This window comes from Mesocricetus auratus, unplaced genomic scaffold, assembly GCF_017639785.1.
Source record: "Mesocricetus auratus isolate SY011 unplaced genomic scaffold, BCM_Maur_2.0 Super-Scaffold_100007, whole genome shotgun sequence".
Taxonomy (NCBI): domain Eukaryota; kingdom Metazoa; phylum Chordata; class Mammalia; order Rodentia; family Cricetidae; genus Mesocricetus; species Mesocricetus auratus.
In genome coordinates, this window is record NW_024429191.1 from 87,324,279 (window position 1) to 87,349,610 (window position 25,332).

Below are 25,332 nucleotides of genomic sequence, written 5' to 3' on the forward strand. Positions count from 1 at the left end.
TTATATGCCATCCTAGAACCTTCATCCAGGAACCTATGGAAGCAGAGGCAGATACCCGCATCTAAATACTGAACTGAACTCCTGGAACCCAGTGACAGAGATGGAGAAGTGATGAGCCAAGGGGTCAAGACTGTGCGGGCAAAACCCACAGAGACAGCAGACCTGACAAGGGGGAGCTCTTGGACCCAAGACTGATGGCTGAGAGGCCAGCATGGGACTGATCCAGACCCCTCTGAATGTGGTATCAATGAGGAGGCCTCAGCCATCTCTGGGGCCTTGGGTAGCAGATCAGTGTTTACGAATGAACCTTGAGAGCCTGTTCCACATGAAGAGAACCTCTCTCAGCCTGGGCACATGGGGGAGGGCCTATGCCCTGCCCCAGATGAAGTGACAGACTCTGGACATTCCCCATGGAGGGCCTCACCCTCCATGAAGAATGGTGTGGGGATTGGGTGGAGGGTTGGGAGAGGGCTAGTAGAGGGGCAAGGGAGGAGGGGTAAGAGAGGAAGGTGGGATCGACATGTGAAGCAAGCATGTTTCTAATTTAAATAAAAACATATATTGAGGAAAAATATTTTAAAAATTAGAAATATCTTTGGGATTTGAGGAATAAGGTGGTGAAAAGAAAAAAAGTATCAAATGTTGCTCTTGTTGGGTTTTGGTTATAGTGTCTTCTCCATGCTAAAAATAATGCAATTTTCTTGTCTTCTGAAGTTTTGCTGATAAGAATGCATATATAAGTGTGGAGAGATGTCTTGGAATTTAAGAGTGCTTGTTGCCTTTGCAGAGGATTCAAGTTCAGTTCCCTGCACTCTTGTGGAATACTTTTTTTACCAGGAAATTAATTTTTTTCTCTTTCACAATAATGGTATGAAATATCACCACGTGTTCAAGTGTAGGTTTTGTTTTGTCTTGTATGGAACTTTGTAGTCATTTACAAAGGTCTTGAAGTTTGAATTGATTTTTGAAGTTCTGGGAAACTTTCAATTAAATCCCTTTGTCAAATCTTTTCTAATCTTCTTTCCTGGAAATTTATTAGGCAGTAGAGATAAACATCTCTATCTTTTGCCTATTTTCCTCTTAGAAATAAGAATACAATCCTCTTCCACACCAAATAAACAATCTTGAAGACACGCTTTTTGCCACATTCCTCTCAGGAATGCCTTGATGATGACCTGCCTATGATGAAAACACACAAGCTTTTCTGCCATCTGGTTTTGACTTGTCTACAACTTCAATCATACTGGGATGTGACTGTGCCATTTTCTATTCACCTCCTTTCTTTGCCAGACTTAACTCCAATGTAGTGATGTATTATTTATGATTTATTAACGCTTGTGTGAGAATTCAGAAAGAAAAGTCAGTCACAAATCATAGAAGCCAGGCACACACCTTTAATCCCAGCAACCAGAATCTAGGAGTTGGTGGTACACACCTTTAATCCTAGGACTCAGGATTAAGAGTCAGCCAGACCTCTGTGAGCCCAAGGCCACCCAGATCTACACAAGATTGATCCAGTCCTAAAGAGAAACAGCACACACAAAGATGATCTCAGCACTTGGGATCATATGCTTTAATCCCAGCATTAAGAAGGTATATAAGATAGGAGCAAAGTCTCAGTAGGAAGCAAGGTCTTAGTTCTCCAGCCATGGTGAGAATAGGAATGCCCCAGCCTTGTTAGAAGTAAGAGCTCTCCAGTGAGGAGGCCTAGGTGATCTATTGAGCCTTGGGCAGCAGATCAGTACCCATCCCGAGTATACACACGGACTTTGGACTCCAATCCAACAATGTGAGGTGCACTCTCACCCTGAACCCTTGGGGAAGGGTCTAGGCCCTGCCCTATATGAAATGGCAGACAATGGACACCCCCATGGAGGGCCTCACCCTCCCTGGGGAAATGAGGGGATAATGGGGGTGGGTTGGGGGAGAGCACGGGAGGAGGGGAAGGAAAGGGAGAGGGACCTGGAACTGACTTGTGAAGCAACCTTGTTTCTTATCTAAATTTAAACTGAAAAATAAATTTTAAAAAATTAAAATAAATAAATAAATAAAAAATAAAATGCCTAATATTTCATAATCAAAAAAAAAGGAAGTAAGAGCTCTCTGGTAGCTTGGCTGCTTTGCTTCGCTGATCTTCAGCTGGAACCCCAATATCTGTCTCTGGGTCTTTTATTAATTCGTGTTACACTCCAACTCTCCACTTGGTCTCTCTTGGATGAGTCCTAATGATATATTGCTATACCTATAACTAAGTACATTGTTCAAGTGTTAACAGAGAAGCTTCTTCTTTCAGTTGATGATAATTAACATAGAGACATATAAATGGACACTGCACAGACGGAAACATTTTGAACATATCTCTCAATGTCTATACCACATCTCTCTCCTTAATGCTGGGAAAACCATGCAGAAGAGGAAGAAAGAATCTAAGAGCAAAGGTGATGAGCAACTCCAAGGAAACTGCATTTTCTAGACACAATAGAACTGATGAACAATAGACTCAGATAATGTGACAAGATGTGTACAAGTTCTAATCACACAAAATTACAACACAGATAAGGGGAAGTGGGCACAAAGTACAGCCTCTGACCAAGAAGCTATTTGCAGTTGGAGAGGGAGAATTAGTTTTCTTCTCTTGAGTGGGGAGAGGATGCGGAGGGTGAGCAGTGAGAGAGATGCCCTGTAGCTGCCAAATGAGTAACATGTCCGTGCATTCTCTGGTAAGCCAAGACTACATGGAGGTACATAGTTTAATAGTTGTGGGTTAATAATTAAGAAAGAGCTCGCCAGTAAGAAGCTTAAGCCATCAGCCAAATATCTTATAATTAATATAAGCCTCTGTGTGTTTATTTGGGGCTAAATGGCTGTGTGACCAGGTGGGACAGGAAGCCTCTGTCTTCAGAGAGGCAGGGGGTATATCTAACACATCCCAGGGCAGGCTGCATGCTGAGGATAGTAGTCCAACACGTAAAGGACTCCATGTTTTGTTTTGTCTTGGTGTGTGTGTGTGTGTGTGTGTGTGTGTGTGTGTGTGTGTGATAGAGAGAGAGAGGGAGAGGGAGAGAGAGGGAGGGAGGGAGGGAGGGAAGGAGGGAGGGAGGGAGGCAGGGAGGGAGGGAGGGAGAGAGGGAGGAAGGGAGAGACAGAGACAGAGAGAGAAGGAGGGAGGGAGGGAGAAAGAGGGAGGGAGGGAAGGAGGGAGGGAGGGAAGGAGAGATTTGTTTGGGTTTGGTTTTGAGTTTTTTAAGAGAAAGAATATAAAATTAGGTAAGTATTGGAGGAGGGAATGAATGGGAACAAATGTATGATAATTTTATAAAAAAGTTTAAAATGACAAAATGTTTAAATAAGAAGAAAAATTTCAGTTAAAGACTTCTGTGTGTAAAAGAGAAAATTTTTAAAATAGATGTAAACAATTGAGAAATAAGCATTAAAGAGATTTGAAAATTATTTACTTATGATAAGAGCTCTCACTTGTAAAGAAATCCTGATGTAGGTGATGTTATTTAGCATGAAAGCGAAATTTATCTCTGAATTGATGCTTCAAAACAATATATATTAACAAATCTGAATGGAAGATGCACTCTTGAAGGTCTTTGCCCCTCACTGGGGAGCTACTGGCAGTTATAGTTGCTGGAGAAAGGTGTCTTAGTTTGGGTTTCTATTGCTGTGATAAAATATTATGACCAAATGAACTTGGAAGGAAAGGTTTTTATTTCCTTTTACAATTCTCAAGTCCCATTCCATCACTGAGAGAAGATTGGGCAGCAACTCAAGGCAGGATCCTGGATACAGAAACTGAAGCAGAGACCATGGAAGAATGCTGCTTACTTGCTTGTGTACCATGGCTTTCACAGCCTGCTTTCTTATACCATCCAGGAACACCTTCTCAGAGGTGACACCTCCCACAGTGGGTTGAGCCTTCCATATTAATCACTAAAGAAGAAAATGCCCCCACAGATTTGCATGCAGGACAATCTTAAGTATGTTCCCACTTCCCTAATGACCATTGCTAGTGTCCAATTGACAAAAAATAACAAAAACAAAAACAAACAAATCTCAATCAGAACAGAGGGCAAGAAATTTTTTCCGTGCAGCCACTGATAAATTGCCCATGCTGTGGTAAATAGCCCCATCTTTGCCCATTTATGTAATCCTAATTAAATTCAGAGTGGCACTCACATGTGCATGTGTATGTGTGAGTGCACACACACACACATACACACAATAGTTGGTAATTAGGTGGGAAGCAGGAATAGTACAGTGGGATGGGAGGTAGTCAAGAGAAGGTAATGATAATAAACATAGTCTATGTACAATATACACATGGACGAAATCCTTAAAAGTTAATCAATAAAGAGCTCATTAGCTGACTGAAATTAGTGAATTGACAGGAATATTAACTACTGAAACTGATAAACAATGAAAGGCAAGTACAAATGTTGATTGATACTCCATCATTAGGTATAACTCATTGCATAAGAGTAGAGTGAGCTATCTTCACACACACACACATGCACACATACACACACACACACACACACACACACATACACACAAATAACTGAGATTTTTGTCTTTTATGGTTATCTCTGAAGGAGCTACTTACAATTTCCCCTGAGGGGAAGTAGATTCATGCTCAAAATTTATAAATCCATTTGTAAGTGAAATGAATACTGATGTACAGAATAATGATATAATGACTAATTTATTGGAGAATAGTAAGCACAATGGTAAGCTAAAGTACAAAAAAATGTTATTTAGAGGAGAAAAGCATGATCACAGCTTCTACAAACCTTACAGTTGAAGATGAGGCGAAAATGCTGATTAACTTTGGAATTCACCTGTCCAATATGTTATATATTAGCCCCAGGTAGGGATTTAAACATAAGTTTCTCATTAATTTAAAATCCATAATACTTAAATTTTAATTCTTTCACCTCTGACAAGTAAGCACTTAAAATGTTTGGCCCTTGGACAGTGGTGTTCATCTGCCTTGGGAGGAATACATAGCTAACCTAGTTCATTACATATGAATCCTGTAAGCGTGTAGTGAAAAGATTAAAGCACAAAAGCAAATGAGTGAAGAATATAGCTAACACAAATTCCAATGCAAACATATAGTGCTTCAACATTTATATAAGTTTGCAAACAGGTAAGAATTCCAATGTTACATTAGTAAATACAAGTATGTAGTTAGGAAATGTGTATACAACTCTATAAAAATGGATTAAAGAAAGTAAACAATTGAAGTTTTATGAAAGAACTAAAGGGGCTCTTTTATTAAATTTTATTTAATTTCTGTGTTTTCCCCACTATACAAATATTCTTTGTAAAAAAAATACTAATTATTTTCTGTATATGTGGTACCTGAGTGTATTGCCTATGTACCACATGTGTGCAGGATCCCATGTGTGACAAAAGAGCACATCAGATTCTCTGACTTAGAATTACACACAGTTATAAGCCGCCATATGAGTGCTGGAAACAAAACCCAGGTTCCTGGCAACAGCATAAGCACTCTTAACTACTGAGCTATCTCTCCTGAACCTACCAAAAATTATTTAGTGAATAGAAAACCTTATATTTAAGATATACAAAATATTATAAAATTAGAGTAGGAATACAGCCTGGCCTTGAAATATTTTCTGGTAACATCCAGGATTACATAGGAATTTCAAGGGAAAATTAAAATAATATGTAAAGTTGACATATGAGAAACCTGAATACAGTGTACACATATGTACATAAACTGATATAAGTAGAAAATGGACTTAAATCAGTGTCAAATGCACAGAACACTGTTGATGAAGAGATGAAGGAAATCCTAAGAACATGATATTAGGGAGGGCATTGGTGGCGCATGCCTTTTATCCCATCACTGGGGAGGCAGAGGCAGGGGGATTCTGTGAGTTCAAGACCAGTCTGGTCTACAGAGTGATTTCCAGGACAGGCTCCAAACCAATATAGAGAAACCCTGTCTTGAAAAACAAACAAACAAAATAACATGATATTAGTATTTAAATTTTAAAAAACAATTATTGCTGTGACTCCTTTTGTTTTCAAATGTTGTATTTGAACTGCTTTCAAGATGTGTACATATTTATTTCTGAGTCCAGAGCCTTGTAACTTGCACTGCTGTTGAAATAATTCCTTGAAAGGATTTAGGAAAAATAATTGCTCATACTTTATATAAAAGAAAATTCATAAAGTTTATATTTATTAACCTCCACGAAGTTCCCATGCAGCTAACTGCTACTAAACATACTCATCTATTCCAGCAAGTAAATGCTCTGATAATTGTTACAAATTAATAGTTTTTAAAATTGAGTTTGTAGTTTTACTAGTATTTTATATATTCTTATAGCCTCTAAGCTTTAGGACATGGACTACTATAAATCTTGTTTTGTGGTTGACTGAGCAGATAAAATATGCATAGCACTGACATAAAAACATCTGAGATTATTAATCCTGATAATTACTATATAGGACATAAGTTTGTAGGATAACAGAACGATTATGTCTGAGATTTTACAGTTCATCTAAGCGAGGAAGGAGTTTCCATCTCACAGTTGTATCAGCTTCTTCATGAACAGTTTCCAGCTCCTGGTCCTTTGAAAGATCTAAAAACACCTACACAGGAGACGAAGCAGGAAAATGGTTACTGAGCTGACCAGGGAAAATACATGCATGCCCCTTTCATGAAATTTACATGCATGCCCCTTTCATGAAATTTACAGTGATGACACAAAGTCAACAAGCTGACTTACTTTGTCCAGTGTGCACTGAGAGAGGCTGTATTCTTCCAGGTTAAAGCTGTGCTTCACTGAAAAAGACATTAATCAATAAAAGACAATGAGCATAGACTTACAGTTTATTGTCAAGAATATTTTCAAAGTCCTATACTCCAAAATAAAATTATTAAAACAAATAAAAGTTAAATGCAATAAATAACTGCTGGACAGAACAATGTCATGAAGTATAAATGGAGTTCACATAGGAGGAGTCATGGAGTTTCTACAGATTAAGTGCTGAATTTGAAGGATTTTAGTAAATTTTCTCAAATAATGACTGCAGCAACAAAAAGTTAATATGAACGTATACCAAATCCATCTTAGCACTGTGATTTGCTCATACTATATTTTCTAATCTTTGCTATTTAGTGTGTATGTCTTTGAGAGATATATATTTTCCTTGAGGAACCACACCATTGATCAAAATATTTTTACATATATGAAAGATTTCACTGCATATTATCTCAGAGGACCAAATCAATATTCTCTTTCAGTGATCATCTACTTTATCAGGTCTCCACTGGGGATATCAGTAGACCTACATGACAGTTGTCACTAGATCCAGATACTCACTTGTTTGAAGTTCATCACTTACACAGTAGGAATTCCCTGTGTGAGAGGCACTCTTAAGTGCCATTAACAGAACAGTGAGTGGAAGAGACAAAACCCTTGTCTTCATCTGCGTCTTTTAGCAGGAGAAATTATATTTAAATGTATAATAAAATAATAAGTGAAACTATGGAGAAAGGTGAAACCAGTCAAAACAAAAACTTATTGCACACTTAGAGGACTATTGAGGAAGTTATAGTAATAATTTGATAGTTGAGAAGAATCATAAAAAAGTGAAAAAACAACAACCTAAATATTTAGGGAACACAATTTCAAAAAGAAGAACGAGCTGACCCCATAGTGGTTCTCTCTATCAAGATATATCTCTCACTACTCTCCCCCTCCGTCCTTCCCCCAACTTGGCCTTCTCGATCCCTCATGTTCCCATCTCCCATCTCCTCCCTTCTACCCACTCCCAAGAGTGTATGGTGGGTGGGAAGGGGAGTTGTAGGGGAGTGGGAGAAGGGGAGGGAGGGGGAACTGGATTGGTATGTAAAATGAAAAAAACATTTAAAATAAAAATAAAAAAAGAAGGATGAGCAAGCTCAGAGTACCAGGGTAAGAGCATGTTTGACTGACAACAATTAAGAAGAGCCAGGATTTAGAATTCTTAAAATCAACACCCTACAGGGCCTATTTTCAAAATTACTGCATGTTCACCTTTCATTAAATTATTCTCTAAGTCCTTTAAAAGTTTGTTCTTACCTGCTTCTAACTTGTGAAATGCCTGAGACAGAGGATAAACATCTGTTATGGGTAGCTGATAGGTCAACATGGAGAAATACCTGGCAATAGGAACATATTATATTCAACCCGTGTTTCGAGGTGGGGATGATAAACATCAGAATAAATCTTTGTATCATCAACCACTTTTAAAAAAATAAAATTGGTACAAGATTATATAGGTTAAACATGAAACCAAATTATTTACCAATAAAAACTTTCAAAATGTTTGAAGGGAATTGGCTGTTATAGACATCTCTAGTAATGGCAGAATATTGTTACATAGCCCAGTTAACTCAAACTGTTTTTCTGTTAAAATCAGAAATTCTAACCTACATCCTTAGAACATTCCAAACTAGGCTGAAAAAAAGCTTCTAGGGAGTTCAGTATTGTCACCATAAGCTAACTCATGATCAGAGAGATCCAAGGCTGGGGAGAGCAGCAGGCCAGTTGTGGGGACTTAAAAGCCCTTGAGCCTCTAAGGGACAGACTGATGTATGGCATTTTCCTTCTGGCACTGACAGCAACCTTTGCTGTTACCTGAGTTCACTCCCAGATTAACAGTGCAGTGTTCCTCAGTGGCAGAAAGACTGACCAGACCTCCGGGGCTGGATGTCTTCAGACCAGACCACCCTCTTCCTTTCTTATTGTTCATTATATTCCCATATTTACCATATACATACACATACATACATATATCTTTAACTAGAGATACTGAAGGTTTAAGAGTAACAGCAGGTTTTGGAATATACCTTAGGCATTTACACTGTGTGAAGGCGAGCATAATAACAGTTTTGTGTCCTGTTTTTTTTTTGATGTGTTTATCCCTCTAATTTTAAATTTAGTTGCTGCTCTATCTTCTTGTCCTGCTCCTAATAATACATAGTTATACACATACACACACACACAAACACACACACGACAAGTGTACATACACATGTGCACACACATACACTCCTTTATAGTCTCCATTTTGAAACAAGAACATTCTATTAAAGAAAGACCCTTCATCTTTGTTGATATTTCCCAGAGGAAGAGACACAAGCTCCTGTATAATCTGCAAATCTCTTATAACCTGGAAGGTCCAGCATACCTTCTTCCGAGATCCCTAATTATTACTGTGAAGCCTAATCACCAGTGTTGGCACAGAGCTGACAGAAACCAGAGTATTTAAAGCTACATCCGTTCTCCACCACAAACAGCTCTCTTCACCTTTCCTGGCGTGCGGCCTGTGGGAACAGCTTCACAATCTCCCTGTGGACTAATGGCACTTGAGAAGTTCCATTCACTTTTAGTTCTAGAATGTAATCCTTGCCAAACTTCCTTTTCAGGTGTTGAATTGAACCAATGCATCTATGAGTAGGAAGAACAAGATGGGGGAAAAACATTGTCATTGAAGCTTGGTTATTCTTAAATCAGAGATAGTGGAAAGGGTATCAGTGTGGAAGGCAAAAGGAAGGGATTAGCTGCTAGCAGTGACTTGCTCTTTCTACAGGCAATCCCGGATCAGGCTCTGAAGAGATACCCACCTCAGCCTTCCAGACACCATGATGGCAACTCGGTCACACAGAGCCTCAGCTTCAGCCAGGTCATGGGTAGTCAAGAGGACACCCCTCTCATTGTCTTTAACAGCTGCCTGGATTGCCTGCCTGAAATGAGTAAAAATCAATAGAATTTAAAACCAACAGTAAAGAACAATAGGAAGGATAAAAATAGAAGGAAATGTATAGATAGAATAGTTTACAAATCACATTCATGTACTCAAAAACACCAGATAAATCAATGCTGACTAATTATTTTTAAATAAAGGGAATTTTTTAATACTTTAGGTGTGTTCATAGCATTTGAACTTTAAAGAGAAGTTTCCTTGTTTTTTGAAAATGTTAACTGAATAATGATGAATAAAAGGACATGTCACTTCATATTCCTTTAAAATAACAGAAGGTGCAAGAGGAAATGGGTTGAGAAATAGATGAAAAGAAAGTTGATCTTCTGGTGACAATGATTGCAACTGAGTGATAGGTATAACATACTCATAAATAATTCTTTCAATAGTTGTATTAAACAATGACAACAAAAAATATTTTAAATTGGAGAGAATATGAGATCATCACATTAAATCAGGGGTTTGCTAGTCAAAAGGGTGATTCACGGGTAAGAATAGGGAAAAATTAAAATAATATAAGTTATATAAGTAAATTTGACAGATTAAGAAAATTATGTTAGTAAACTAATTTCTTTAGGAAAACAGTCTAAGCAGTAAAATAAATTGTTACAGAATTTTCAATAATTAAAATACAAAATTAAAATTATTTATTATTAATCCCCAAACTGCAGAATATGGAGCATTTTGGATCATCTACGTGTTAAATATTTGCTTTCCTAATAACATGAACCATCTCTGTAGCTAGAGTTTGTGTCTTGAATGTCCATGTACTAGAGGCTTGGACCCCAGACAGTGCCATTAGGAAGTGATGGAATCTTTAAGAGTTGAGATCTAGGACATCAGAGCCTCTTGGGGGATTATGACACCTCACTGTTTTCCTCGTTCTCTTTGCTCACGATGTATAAAGTGACCAGAGCTATCACGTATTCCCGCCTTGGCATGCTACTTTACCACAGCCCCAGAGCAATGAAGTCAACAGAATATGGACTTAAAGACCCCAAAACTTCAAGCCCAAGCAAATCTTTCCTCTTTGTAAGCTGCTCACCTGAAATATTTGCTAAAATAGCCATTGATATGCTGTCAGTACATATCAGATTTGTTTCACAGTGTTAAAATGCCTGGGATAATCAATCCCAAAGGAGAAGTTTGTTTTGAATTAATATTTCAGCTATTCTAAGCCACGGTTGATTAAACTCACTGCTTTGAGACTGTGGCAAGGCTCACCATGATGGTGAATGCCTCAGGGAAGTATGGCTGCTTTCTTCAGGACCAGAGGGCCAGTGTCTTCTTCAAGGTCATCTTTGCTAGCTAGCACTTCTTGGCAGCACCAACGGCTGGGAAGCAAACCTTTATAACACATGGGCCTTAAAGGAACATTTACCACCCAAGCTAAATTGGGAACGCGTGGATTTCCTGCCATTTTACATGTTTATCCCTGCGGGTCTGGGACCTAGAAGAATGCTCACCACACTTGTTGCCGCTCAGACACATCTAAGCCTGTAGATGGTTCATCCAGAATCAGGACAGATGAGTCTCCCAGGATGCTCAGCACAAAACACAGCTGCAATGAAGGAAGAAAATGTTCCCTGTTTGCTCCCATACGACATAAGCCCCCAGAAGAGCACTGGATACCACACATACCTTCCTAGTGGCTCCCGCAGCTAGTTTCTGCACTAGGACATTCAGCTGGTCGTGTAGTTTAAAAGCATTCACTAATCTGATAGAAAAATAAGATGCAAATATCACACTAAGAGAGAACTTTGGGAAAATGAGATCACCCATAATTATAAGAACATTGGAGGGAAGCATAGCAGTATTGTTTAAAAGTTTAAATCGTGATAAAAAGTTGTTTCATTTTTTGCCTCAAATGGTTTTTTCATAATTCTGAATGAGAAACCAAACTGATATTTACTCTATTTCCATTTTCTCATTAGAAACCTATAAACAGTGACTATTTATGAGTATAGACTTACTCATTCTTTGTCACCTATTTTATTGAATATTTTTTAAGCTCCCACACTGAGTTATGTGGGGAGTCCAGTGTGGTCTCTCGTTTCTAGTCTACCACCAATGCTCCGAAAAGGTGGAAATGCCTTTCTGCTACTGTTCCTCCTTAGTAAATTCCTGTGGGTAGTTCCTCCCCACCTCTTGAGAAAAAGGGGAGACACACCCCCTCTGCTTTACCTTGAAATGGCAATGGCAGCATCCTCCTTCCTCAGCCCTTTTACAGCGGCATACAGCTCCAGATGTTCCTTCACTGTCAGGATGGGCCACAGCACGTTCTCCTGAGGACAGTATCCAAACTTGACTGTGCCATCATCCTGGTAACCCACAGCTGAGCTACATCCTTTCAGTTCCACCTACAAGGATAAGCAGCTTTACTGATGGTCTGTAAGGCCTGTTCACCACACAACCTAGAAACTGCCATAGAGCTGGCACATAACCTGAACTATTAAAACAACAAGAACACGTCGCTGAAACTGACCCACATTTATCACAGAAAATAATGAAATCTTCAACCGACGAGCAGAATTTCGCATGTGAGTGGGGTGGAAAAGATGTACAAATTCAGGCGGTACCTAAGCACCTGTGGTGCACAACAGGTCCTTGGCTCCTGGTAGTGTTCCAATTCCTATTATAAACTTTTAAATACCATCCAAAGCAATAAATGAGGGCTGGAGAGATGGCTCAGAGTTTAAGAACACTGGCTGCTCTTCCAGAGGTCCTGAGTTCAATTCCCAGCAACCACATGGTGGCTCACAACCATCCATAATGGGATCTGGTGCCCTCTTCTGGCCTGCAGGCTTACATGGAGATAGAATGTAGTAAACATAATAAATAAATAAACCTTTAAAAAAACAATAAGAGGAAAAAATATATATCCAAAAACACAATAAAAGTCTCACAAATATACAACTTATATTTATTACAATGATAATTTTTTGAAATGGAAATGATTTCTGCTTTGCTTGCTACCTCTCCAGCTGCTGGCTTTGTGATCCCAGCTATCATCCTAACAGAAGAAGTTTTACCAGCTCCGTTGGGGCCTAACAATCCCAGAATTTCACCTGAAAGAAAGAATAAGAATAAGATGATCAATAAATATAGATTCATAGTTTTTTAGTAAAATCTTGAAAGATCTTTAGAATCCTCAGAGTAATTCTAATATAAAATATATACAATATATGTTATGAAAACATATTATTTAATTCTCCTCATTAATATTTCATTAAAAGCTTATTAATTTCACATTGATATATCACCCCCCAAGAATTCCTATTTCAATTATTTTCCACAGTAGATTGTCAATGCACTTTGTATGAGTGTGTGTGTGTACCTGTATGCCCATGCAAATGATTTCTAAAACTTAGAAAGTTGGAATACTATTCTTATATCAAAAATAAGCCACAAACTACCATGATTTTTCATCTGAACTGATGTAAATTGCTCCTTCTCAAATTCATACACAAATATCAGTATGTAATCTCTACAAAATGTGACCTTTCTGCTAAAACACCCTCTAATAACATTCTACTAGCATGATGTAAACTGCACCATCTTGTTCTAAAGAAGTGTACCAAGTCAAACCCAGCTTGACTTATCTGTCCTACACACAGATGCATCTGCTGATCTCTTTGCTTTAAACTTAGCCACTCCAAATGTGTCACTGTATCTAAATCCTTGCCATTGATATCCCCATCTTCTTGTCACATAGATATTGGCTTAAATGTCACTGTTCAAGTAAAGCTTTTCCTTGTCCTAATAAAATACAGTTCCATGTCACTCACATTGTTTCACAAGTTTCAATGCTATACATAGCATTAATATGCAATAACTGATATTTTATTGATAAATTATTTTATGAACTCCTTAGAATGCAAACTCCACAAAGGCAGGGAGTTTCCTGTATTTTTCCCAAAACAGTATATATATATATATATATATATATATATATATATATATATATATATCAAATGAAGGAATTAAAGCTGCAGGAAATGAAATTATGCCTTTTGTATAGACGTTCATTCCTAAAAATAACAGTTAATGGTTTGGTATGTTCAGACCTGTACTCCCATCTATTCAAAAGGCTAAGGCACAGGAATCACAAGTTTAAGACTAACTGAACTACAGGGTAGGTTCAAAATGCCATCCTTGGCAACTTAGTGAGACTCTGCCTCAAAACAAGAAGTAAAGGGAGAACTGAGAACACTAACAGTGGTACAATAGTTGCCTAGCACAAATCAGGCTCTGGGTTCTATCCTCTAATACCACAAAAATTAATTAGTTAAAAAAAACTTAAACAGTAAATTTGAGAAGTGGTTGTTCCACACCTTTATTAACACAAAAAGAGATGTTTCTTGCTGCCACTTTCTTTGTCCTCTTTGAAAAGCAACTTTTCTTCTGACCTGTGTACTCTTTGTGAAGACTGTTGGCAATAATGACTGGTCTCTAGAAGAGATAGAAATGAGGTTTTCCTCTAAATTTGAGAGGTTTTATGTTCTTACATTCTCATGATGTTTACCATAAATCAAGCCATATTCTGAGTTGAGAGTAATCATTACTATTGTTAGCAATATAAGACACATTCATTAGTTTACAGGGTAACTGGTTTCTAAAAACACTAGGAAAATATCAGAGCACCATGGAATACAACTCACTGTCTTGGCAGAAGGGAATTGACTACATTGTGGGAGAATATAGCATCTAAGTCTGATAGAAAGAAAAACCTGTGCCTGGGAATACAATGGAGTCCTAGTAGAAGAGCATCTGCCTGGCATGCAGGAAGCATGGTTGAATCTCCTGGTCTCCATTAAGCATTTTGCCCCAAATATTATATTCTTCAACTCATAAGGTCTCATTTTGTTCTAAAATTATTATTCTAGTTGTTAAAACTCATTTTTCTCAAAAGAAGAATAAAATCATTGGTTTTTTTGTCTTGAGTTTTGTTTGTTTGCTTGTTCTTTTGAGACAGGGTTTCTCTGTGTAGCCCTGGTTGTTCTGGGACTAGCGCTGTAGATCAGGCTGTCCTCAAATGTACAGAGATACTCCTGCCTCTGCCCCCCGCAACACTTCCTCCCGCTGGTAAATACTGGGATTAAAGATGTGTGGGACCACAGCCCAGCAAAATCATTGTGTTTTATGTTCTTTTAGTTTCCAAGACCTTCTAGGGTGACTGCTTATTTAGGATGTACCAAACTTCACACTTTCAAAGTTAAAACCAATATATCAAGCTTTGTTCTGAACAATTCTTGTATGCTTTCAGTACCGTCTATACTTTCAAACCTCATTTAAATTTGAAGTATTCAAGGCAGCTGATGTCCTTATTCTTTCCGCTTGGACATCTTCATCTTCATCTTCACCTATATGTTCTACTGGATTTGGTTGAACCTTTAGACTTCGTGGAGATATCCTGTGGAAAACAATTTAGTTTCACATTGTTTTCTAGTTGTCAAAACTTAGTTTCCTGGTGATTTTACCAGTTTTCTTTTTTTTTCTATTAGACTGGTGGTTGATTGTCATTATTCATGTGGCTTCAGCCTTATGTAGAACTCTCATCCCACTGACTATTTTAGAATCCCTCTCTTGGTATCGTTGTTGTCCTTCCAGAATCCTTGACCTTTAAAGCCAGTATTTAACAGCAATATCATCAAATACTGTCCCTGCCCTTCTAAAATTCAAGTCACTGGTCACTACAGCCCCACATAGTCACATCAGATATTTGTTTCAGCATCTTTCACCGCTCATACTTTCTACAGTCCATGTGTAAAACTCCATCAAGTCAGTTATTATTAATTAATATCTCTTCTTTCTATCCCTCCTATGCAAAGATGAATATCACCATATATGGGAGAATGGATGGTATTCTTGGAAAATCTTTATATTTTTGAGAAATTGAAGCATCTCTATACTGCTTAGTGGCAGGTTTTATTTCTTGACAGTAAGCCAGAAATCTATTGACTATAATGCCAACAATTACATTGCTTGCATTGCAAATAGAAATCTCTATCAACAAATTGGAAGTGCAACTACCACAATAGGAATGTTAAGCTATGATCTTATTTATAAATGAAACTGAATGTTATTCTAACCTGAAAATGGGATCCTTCCGCATGACATTCTTTCCACATTTAAGTTCCAGGCATCTCAGAACAAAAATGAACAGCAAAGTATGAAAGTAAGGCTAGGAGTAAAGGAAAAGTTTTGTTTAGACAAAAGTTAATTAAATTACTTAACTGTTGTCTCTGTGTTTATAAGTAATTTGATAGTAAATGCTTATAAGTTGGGGAAGAAAGCACAACCCAACAGTTTATCCTGTCTAGTTTCTACTATTCATAACCCATATTTTAAAGATCAACGAATTCTGTTTTGTTTTTAAAATGACCCATGATGCAACTAGTTCTCTCTGCTGTGTTATGCCCATCCATATGCATGCCATTGTTCTTTCTCAGCTTGCAATGCATTCCCACATGGTTTCCCTCTATTCCTCTTGTCCTACATATATACTCTCATCATAAAAACTGAAGTTATGCCTTCTATAGCTATGTTTGATCACTGTGCTTTGATTAAAACTATCCTAAGAGTCCTTAACTACTAAAATTTTACATCAAAATCCTTGGAGTTACCTAGAATACCATGCAGATCCCATTATGCTTATCTTGCACTTTACCAAATTACTTGATGATCTTCTATCTGATTAAACTTCCTTTCTCCTAGATGATCCTGAAACAAGATAGGGTCACTCTCGCTACTACTTACTAGAATGTGGTTGGAATGGGAATGGCTGCCTAGGCTCATAGTTTTAAATGATCGCTCAGTCCCCAGTGGAACTATTTGGGAAGGAGTAGGAGGTGTAGACTTATTGGAGGAGGTGTGTCATTGAAGGTGGACTTTGAGGTCACAAAATCCTACAAGCCGACATCATTCCCAGTTAACTCTTTTTTCTCTTCCTTGTGCTTGTGGATCTGATGTAGCTCTCAGCTATTGCTCCAGTGCCATGCATGCCCACAGTTTGCCATGCTCCCTGCCATGATGGTGATGGACTCGCCCTCTGAAACTGTAAGCCTCCATTAAATGCATTCTTCTAGAATTTGCTTTGGTCATGGTGTCTCTTCACAGAAATAGAAAATGACTAAGACACTTCTCCAACTGACACAGTATTTACTGTTATTTAGCTTATCTAGATACCTCTTCTAGAAAATAAGCCCCATGAGGGCAGGGACTTTGTGTTTACTGGTTTGCTAAGAGCAGATAGTATGGAAAGACAGTAGCTTTCATCATCGTTAAATCTAAAATAATAATTTTCCCACTCACTCATATTCAATTTTTCCATATATTCATAATTCAGAAAATTTATATTGCATCTGATGTCTTTACACTTTCACATTTAGAGGAAGGATGGTGAAGAGACTAAACAAACCAAAATGGATACTATACTGAATTGTTAACTTATCATATATATGCACACAAAAACTTATTATAAGAGAAAGTCTATGACTGAAAGTCATTGCTTTACCTAAAATTATGTTTAAAACACTTTAAGAGATAGAAAGCATCAGACAACACCATACAGCGATATGTAGTGAGGAAAAAGTCTTACTATTAGACATAATAGAAGATCAACCCCAGATAAAACATATTTGGTTTCTTCAGATTCACTGTAGTACTGGAAGGCTCTCTGAAAATAGAAAAAAAGGCTAAATATAATTTCTTCACAATTTGCATTTAAATAATATACACTTTGCATATTGAGTATTTTCTTCTTTAAACTTGGTTCTGTCTGCACTGACAACATATTCCCTACAGAGGAGGAACCCCTTACTAAATATCCCTTCTCAATAGGCAGCTAACCTATATCTCTTTAATTTAAAAAAATCATTTGGTTTAAAGACATTTGCTGAAAGTAAATCAGGGGGAGATGCTGACATTATGAAAATATTAAGAGTTAAGATATTTATGAGTTTCCCACATAAGCCTACTCACAGGCTCCCTTCTTATCTCAATGATGGCTGTTTTTGCAATCACAACAAGTAGTTCTTGACATTATTATTTTATCCTCAACCAATTATGCAGAAATCAAGTCATTACTTTTGAATCCCCTGTGACAAATCTAGATTTATGTATGTCACCTACTTATGTCTTAGGAAGAAAATACTAAGCAAAAGGAAGAGTTATGATCATAACTTCCAGTCACTGCTTTGTCAACAAAGAAAGTATTTTGTAGACAGGTTTCCCCACTTTCCTCTAGAAGACAATTAATGAAATTTTCTATGTTATACTTAAAGTCATTTCATCTAGAGTATTGAAGATTACCAAAAAGTATGATCTCAACTAAATGTCTGTTCATTTATGTAATACTCGGCTTCTCTGATAGTCCATGGTCTTTCCTCTCTTGAGGCCTTTGATTTTTCTCTGCAGGACATGCTTATTTCTTATCTTACACTCTCAACAATTCTTATTTATTATTTAGGAACATCATGTCCCCAGAATCCTCTTACTCCTAAGTGTACTGACTATGTTTTGTATGATCTCCCTCAATACTTTGCCCATTGCCATTGTAACCTTTAAGATCACTATGGTGATCTGCTTGAGGTTGATCTGTCTTTGTTTCTGCTGAGCTCTGTGAAGGAAGAATTGTGCTATTTTGCTCATCAGGTGTCCCTAATTACTAGCACAGTGACTAGCACAGAATGGCTTTTGGCATATGCCTTTAAGTAGTTGAAGAGTATTGTGTATGAACTTATCCTCGGTAATTAATAAACATCCATTGAAGCAGGAAGTTCTTTTACAATCTGGCTTTACCTTCTTTATCTTCTAATAGCATTCAACCATGCCTACATTTTGCAAAGTACCTAAGGTACAGCTTTTTAAAGTTTTTATTGAGGTTTATTTTCATGTCATAAATTCTACCTACTCTAAGTCTGCAGACTCAGGACTTTTTTTTTAATAACTTGTGTAAGCACCACCACAATTCAACTTCAGAGCACTCTAATCACCACAAAGCAATCCCTCATGTCTGCTTTCAGGCCCCAAGTCTGCTAACCCACTTTCTATCTCTGTAGATCTATGCACAGCAAACAGCCTACATATTAAATTTTTATGGAACATTTTATGACATTTCTTACCATTTCCAAAAAAATCAGGAATGCAATAAGTGAAAATGAAGGAACTAATACCATGATGGTAATAAGCAGTGTTTCAACGAAGAACTCAGTCAAAAGGATCTTGAACATAATGGTTAAGACCTACAGGGTGAGTCCAAGAGTACCACGTCAAATGACAAATTCCACAATTTCCCATATAAAGATACAAACAATGGTCATAACAATTTCCCTTTTGGAGACAAAAAGGGAAATGGTTTTGTTAATAAGAGTATACAGAAGTGTTATCTCCCCAATATAAAATTAGTATTTAACAACATGTTAATTACATGTGTTGCGTGTTCAGTATGACATTCTTTCTTTTGATAAAGGATTCTGAACAATGAACACAGATCCTCATACATGCTAAACATTTATTATAGCACTGGCAAGCACCTCTGACCAGTGTGCCAAGAAATAATTCATGCAGAGTTGAAATTACTGGCAAACCTAAGGAAACAGCAAGGCATAATTGCTTTATTCACCTTTACTAGACATATAAAAGAGTATTGGTTGAAATAAAAATCAGGTGAGTTATAGTAAGATTATCTTCCAATGACAGCTATTTATCAGAGTCAGTATTGGGAATACACTGTATAATTTCAGCACAGTAATCCTGCTAGACAATCAAAAATGTTCTCAAGTGATTTGATGCATAGATTCTCATGGCTAGTCAGAAAATGGAAAGATCTCCCATGCTCTTGGATAGTATGATCAACATAATAAAAATGGCCATCTACACTAAAAGCAGTATACAGATTCAATGCAATCCCCATCAAAATTCTAACACAATTATTCATAGACTTGAAAGAACAATTTTCAAGTTCACATGGAAAACCAAAAAAACAGAATAAAATGGCTAAAACAATCATGTACAATAAAGGAACTTCTGAGGGCATCACCATTCCTGACTTCAAACTCTACTATAGAGCTACAGTAATGAAAATAGCTTAGTATTGGCATACAAATAGACAAGTGGACCAATGGAATCAAATTGAAGACCCTGACATTAATCCACACACTATGAACACCTGGTTTTTGACAAAGAAGCCAAAAAGGTACAATGGAAAAAGGAAAGAATCTTTAGCAGATGGTGCTGGCATAACTGGGTGTCAACATGTAGAAGACTGCAAATAGATCCATGTCTATCGCCACACACAACTCAAGTTCAAGCACATCAAGGACCTCAACATATATCCAGTTACATTGAACCTGATAGTAGAGAAAGTGGGAAGCAGCCTTAAACGCATTGGCACAGGAGCCCACCTCCTAAATATAACACCAGTATCACAGACGCTGAGAGCAAAAATCAATAAATGGGATCTCCCGAAACTGAAAAGTTTCTGTAAAACAAAGAACTTAGCAAATAAGACAAAAAGATTGCCTACAAAATAGGAAAACCACATCTGACAAGGGGATGACCTCCAAAATATATAAAGACCTCAAGAAACTAGACATCAAAATATAAAATAATCCAATTAAAAATGATACAAATCTAAACAGAGAATTCTCATCAAAAGAGTCTCAAAAGACTAAAAGACATTTAAGGAAATGCTCAAGATCCTTAATCATCAGGGAAATACAAATCAAAAATGACTCTGAAATACCATCTTACAATTGTCAAAATGGTTAAGATAAAAAATACTGAGGACATCTATGTTGGAGAGAATATTTAGTCAAGGGAACACTCCTTCACTGCTGGTGGGATTGCAAACTTGTACAGCCATTTTGAAAAGGTAATCTTTCAAATGAAGTACTCTGTAGTACTTTATGTAGCTTCTTTCTTAGGATGGATTGTGAAGATGAAGGTAAGAGTAATAAATGCCACTGATGAATACAACCAAATTCAATCTGAAGACATAAAATACAAGTGCTGTATACTAATACAGCAGTCAGCTGTGTTCACCCATTTCCTGTAGAGTCAGTGGGAGGTATCAGAGAAGTATATTTTCCCACAGCTGGTATTGGGCTGAGGTCTTTCACAACTTCAGGACTCCCAAAAATTTAGAGCTATGATACTGATAGACATTCAATCATGTCTTAGGAATATCAGCTTAAAGGCAGCTTGAAAAACATTCTGGATCTTCATTGCTTGGGTAAATATTCATAGCAAAGTTTCTCATAATACCAGACAAGCTCTCTATTTTCATGTGTTGAGATAAGAAACATAATAAATTATTTGACATGGGAATCAAAATATGATATCTGAAATTCTCACAGCTGTTTTTTTTAAGACAAGAGTTTCTGGATCAGGAATACTCAAAGTGTAGCATGCAGGCAACATGCATCCCAAGATACCTATGAATGCAGTCCAACACATTTGCAGATGACAAGAGCATATGACAATGCCTAAAATTGGACACCCATGCTATATAGAACTGCTTCAGAAGCCAGTTCTGGTACATTTTAAACTTTGGGTCTTTTATGAAGTTCTCATTGAACTCTATTCAAAGACCTGTACCAGTAATCTTCATAAATATAACTAACTCAACAACACAAGTTACATTTCCAGGTCCTTTCTACTGGGAATTTTAATCTGAAATGTTTGAGAAAAAATAATAACTTGAAGTTCATATTTTACTGGACTTTGGGATCAAATTCAAATCTTAACACAAAATTAAGTGATGCTTCATGTGTACTTTACATACATAACTCTAAATGGTCCACTGGTAATGGTGAATAAATTCCGTTGTACTCCTGCATGTTGACAGGGAACCATCGCGTTAAGTCGGGTATTGTGGTATTGCGTCAGCTCTCAAAATTTTGGGCAAAGGATTTGAATCTTTAAGTTAAATCCACATTTTAAATTTTCCCACCGATCAAGACAAAATGTATTTAATACTTATCATACTTACAGTAAAGAAGAAAATTGACCAGAGGCCACTATTTTTTCTCTTTTTGCCAAAAACAAATGATATCACGTATGTCAAGAAGACCAGAGAAGCTGCACAACCAAACGAAAGAACTACCTGAAGATAATACAGATAACGTCAGTTAGAAATGAGACATCTGAGGGAAATTTTAAATTACATACATTTACAAATATTTTAACTGGAATTGGAGAGATGGCTCAGAGTTTAATAGCACTGGCTGCTCTTCCAGAAGTCCTGAGTTCAATTCCTAGCAACCACATAGAGGCTCACAGCCATCTACAATGAGATCTGGTGCCCTCTTCTGGTCTGCAGGCATATATGCAGGCAGACCACTGTAAGAATAATAAATAAATACATCTTTTAAAAAATATTTTAAGGGGTAATATGCTTATGGTTAGGTTTATCAAATATTTAAACAACTAACATTGCTTTTTATTTTTAGTTACTATATAGAATTAGGTTGATGTCATATTACTTACTATAGATAGTACAACCTCACTTGTCAGGTAAATGTGCATCAGTTTTGTCGCATATAATGTGAAGTAGCTTGAGAGAAGAACTACACTGAAGAGAATAACATCCACCACTGCCTGCCCACACCAGTAGGCAGAAGGGTAGAGGCCAGAAATCCACAGCTGGGAGTCAGCTTTCTTCTGATGAGAAAACAGACAGTATATCAGTTACATTAAAATGCAATAAAAAAAGATTCAGACTTTTCTGTAGTTGAGGCTAGCTTGGTACTATGCATTAAGGATGACCTTGAATTCTGGCCTTCTTGTTTGCATCTCCGAAGTGCTAGGATTATAGGGATGTGAAAACTAGCCTGGTTTATCAGTGATGAGGATCAAATCCAGGGATCTACACAAGCTTGGTTGTACCTAGCCTCTCTGCGGAGGGTTGCTATGGCTACTCAGATACTTTTGTGCTTCTATATGAACTTTAGTACTGCTTTTCTAGTTCTGTGATGAATACGATGACAGGATTCTTGCGATCTGATTTGACAGAGCCTGTAATATCCTTTGGAATAGGGTTTTTTTCAAACTTTCAACATTCCTACTTGGAGAGTTATGCTTTATGTTTTTAAGTATACTATATAGTTTAGTACTCATGTCAAGCCTGTGAGGTTGGTTTTATTGTTAGCTCCACTCCCAGGCATTGTGCTAGGAAGTACTTGAATCTGAATCTTGGAAAATCAAGTCAAATCCCATGCTGTGCCAAATGTCTACATACTAGACATGTGTCTTTAGTATGCATTTGCTATCTTTAAAGATAAGATGTTACCCCAATGCCCTTTCTCCACTCACAGGAAGAGGTAAGTGTGGGCCTGTTTCCTGCCTGCCTTCTGGTCACCTACTTGGAGCCACCTGAGGCCCAGGGACTGTGCACTGGGGAATGCATCCTGGTGGTCCAGCACATGCAGTTACTTCCAAGGCCCTGGTACTACTCCCAACTTGACCCCCAGGAAGAGGAGAGCCATCAGAGTATTGGACCTGCTTGCACCCACCAGAAGGGAACTTTGGACCCGTATCCACCAGGAAGGGAAGAGACTCTTTCTGCACTTACTGGAAGCAAGGATGGGAAAAAGACAATATAAAAACACATTGAACAACAGAAAAACCAATATGATACTACCAGAGTCTAGAGACACTACACCAGCAAGACCTGAACATTCCAATGGAGATAAAGCAGAAGAGAATGACCTTAAAAACAACTTCATGAAAATGATAGAGGCCACCAAAGATGATATGAGAAAATTCCTTAAAGAAATGGAAGAGAAAAAAAAACAAACAAAAAATACAAGAAATCAACAAATCTCTTTTAAAAAGCCAAGAGAAACATCAAACAGATGAAGGAACCATTTCAAGACATGAAAACTGGAATACAGACAATAAAAAACACACAAATGAAGGGAATGGTGGAAATAGAAAAGCTGAGTAAATGATCAGAAACTATAGCTGCAAGTATAGCTAACAGAATGCAACAGATGGGAGAGAGAATCTCAGGTGTTGAAGATACACTAGGAGAAATAGATTCATCAACCAAATATTAAGTCCAACAAATCTCTAAAACAAAATATCAAGGAAACGTGGGATACTGTAAAAAGACCAAATCTAAGAATAATAGGTATGGAAGAAGGTGAAAAAACCCACCTCAAAAGTGCAGAAAACACATTCAACAAAATCATAGAAGAAAACTTTCCCAACCTAAAGAAAGACATGCCAATGAAGGTACAAGGTTGCCTTGCCACATAATAATCAAAACCCCAAATATACAGAATAAAGAAAGAGTATTAAGAACAGCTAAGGAAAAAGTCCAAGTAACATATAAAGGCATACCTATCAGAATTACACCTGACTTCTCCATGGAAACTCTGAAAGCCAGAAGGTCCTGGATAGATATTCTACCAAGACTAAGACACCACAGACTCCAGCCCAGACTACTATACCCAGAAAAGCTTTCAATCACTATAGATGGAGAAAACAAGAATTTCAAGAAAAAATGAGATTTAAACAATACATATCCACTAATCCAGACCTACAGAAATTTCTGGGAGAAAAACTCCAACCCAAGGAAGTTAACTACAACCAGGAAAACACAGGCAATAGATAATCTCATTTTACCAACAGCCACAAGAAAAAAAAAGGGCGGAATTCCAACAACAACAAATCCCAAGAATGAACAATCAATGGTCATTAATATCCCTCAATATTTTTTTGTTTTGTTTTACAAGACAGGGTTTCTCTGTATTGTTTTGGAGGCTGTCGGTCCAGCCCAGCCTCGAACTCACAGAGATCCGCCTGCCTCTGCTTCCCGAGTGCTGGGATTAAAGGCGTGCGCCACCACCGCCCGGCATTAATATCCCTCAATATTAATGGTCTTAACTCACCTATAAAAAGACACAGGGTAGGCCGGGCAGTGATGGTGCACGCCTTTAATCCCAGAACTCGGGGGACAGAGGCAGGCGGATCTCTGTGAGTTCGAGGCCGGGCTGGACCGATAGCCTCCGAAACAATACAGAAAAACCCTGTCTCATAAAAACCAAAAAAAAAAAAAAAAAAGACACAGGATAACAGAAAGGACATGAAGACAGAATCCATCCTTCTTAAGCATACAAGAAACACACCTCAACTTCAAAGACAGATGGTACTTCAGAGTTAAGGGTTGGGAAAAGATTTTTCCAATCAAATGGACTAAAAAAAAAGCGGGGATAACAATCTTAATGTCTAACAAATTAGACTTTAAACTAAAATCAATCAAAAGAGATGAAGGAGGTCATTTCATATTCATGACAGAAGAAATACATCAAGATGAAGTCTCAATTCTGAACATCTAAACCCCAAGTACAAAGGTATTCACATTCATAAAAGAAACATTACTAAAACTCTAATCACACATAAAACCTCACACACTTATAGTGGGAGACTTTAACACCCCACTCTCACCACTAGACAGGACCAGCAGACAAAAACTTAGCAAAGGAACTAATAGAAGTTATGACCCAATTGGGTTTAACAGGCATTTATAGA

General features: G+C 37.5%; 1 protein-coding gene across 2 annotated transcripts in view; it reads right to left on the reverse strand.

Moving 5' to 3' along the window:
- Nucleotides 1-4,689: 4,689 nt before the first annotated feature.
- Nucleotides 4,690-25,332, reverse strand: part of LOC101833744 (ATP-binding cassette sub-family A member 6) — a 70,525-nt gene continuing 49,882 nt past the window's right edge. For both annotated transcript variants that reach the window (XM_005069973.4, XM_013113399.3), the window contains exons 24-39: nt 22,285-22,458; nt 21,788-21,901; nt 18,918-19,037; nt 17,393-17,470; nt 15,885-15,976; nt 15,079-15,205; nt 14,127-14,244; nt 12,769-12,860; nt 11,977-12,152; nt 11,434-11,509; nt 11,259-11,353; nt 9,656-9,775; nt 9,339-9,479; nt 8,109-8,188; nt 6,771-6,826; nt 4,690-6,633 (exon numbers count right to left, since the gene is read on the reverse strand). In XM_005069973.4, coding sequence (XP_005070030.2) covers nt 6,532-6,633; nt 6,771-6,826; nt 8,109-8,188; nt 9,339-9,479; nt 9,656-9,775; nt 11,259-11,353; nt 11,434-11,509; nt 11,977-12,152; nt 12,769-12,860; nt 14,127-14,244; nt 15,079-15,205; nt 15,885-15,976; nt 17,393-17,470; nt 18,918-19,037; nt 21,788-21,901; nt 22,285-22,458 — 1,761 coding nt within the window. In that variant the 3' untranslated portion in view covers nt 4,690-6,531. The remainder of the gene's footprint in view (nt 6,634-6,770; nt 6,827-8,108; nt 8,189-9,338; nt 9,480-9,655; nt 9,776-11,258; nt 11,354-11,433; nt 11,510-11,976; nt 12,153-12,768; nt 12,861-14,126; nt 14,245-15,078; nt 15,206-15,884; nt 15,977-17,392; nt 17,471-18,917; nt 19,038-21,787; nt 21,902-22,284; nt 22,459-25,332) is intronic.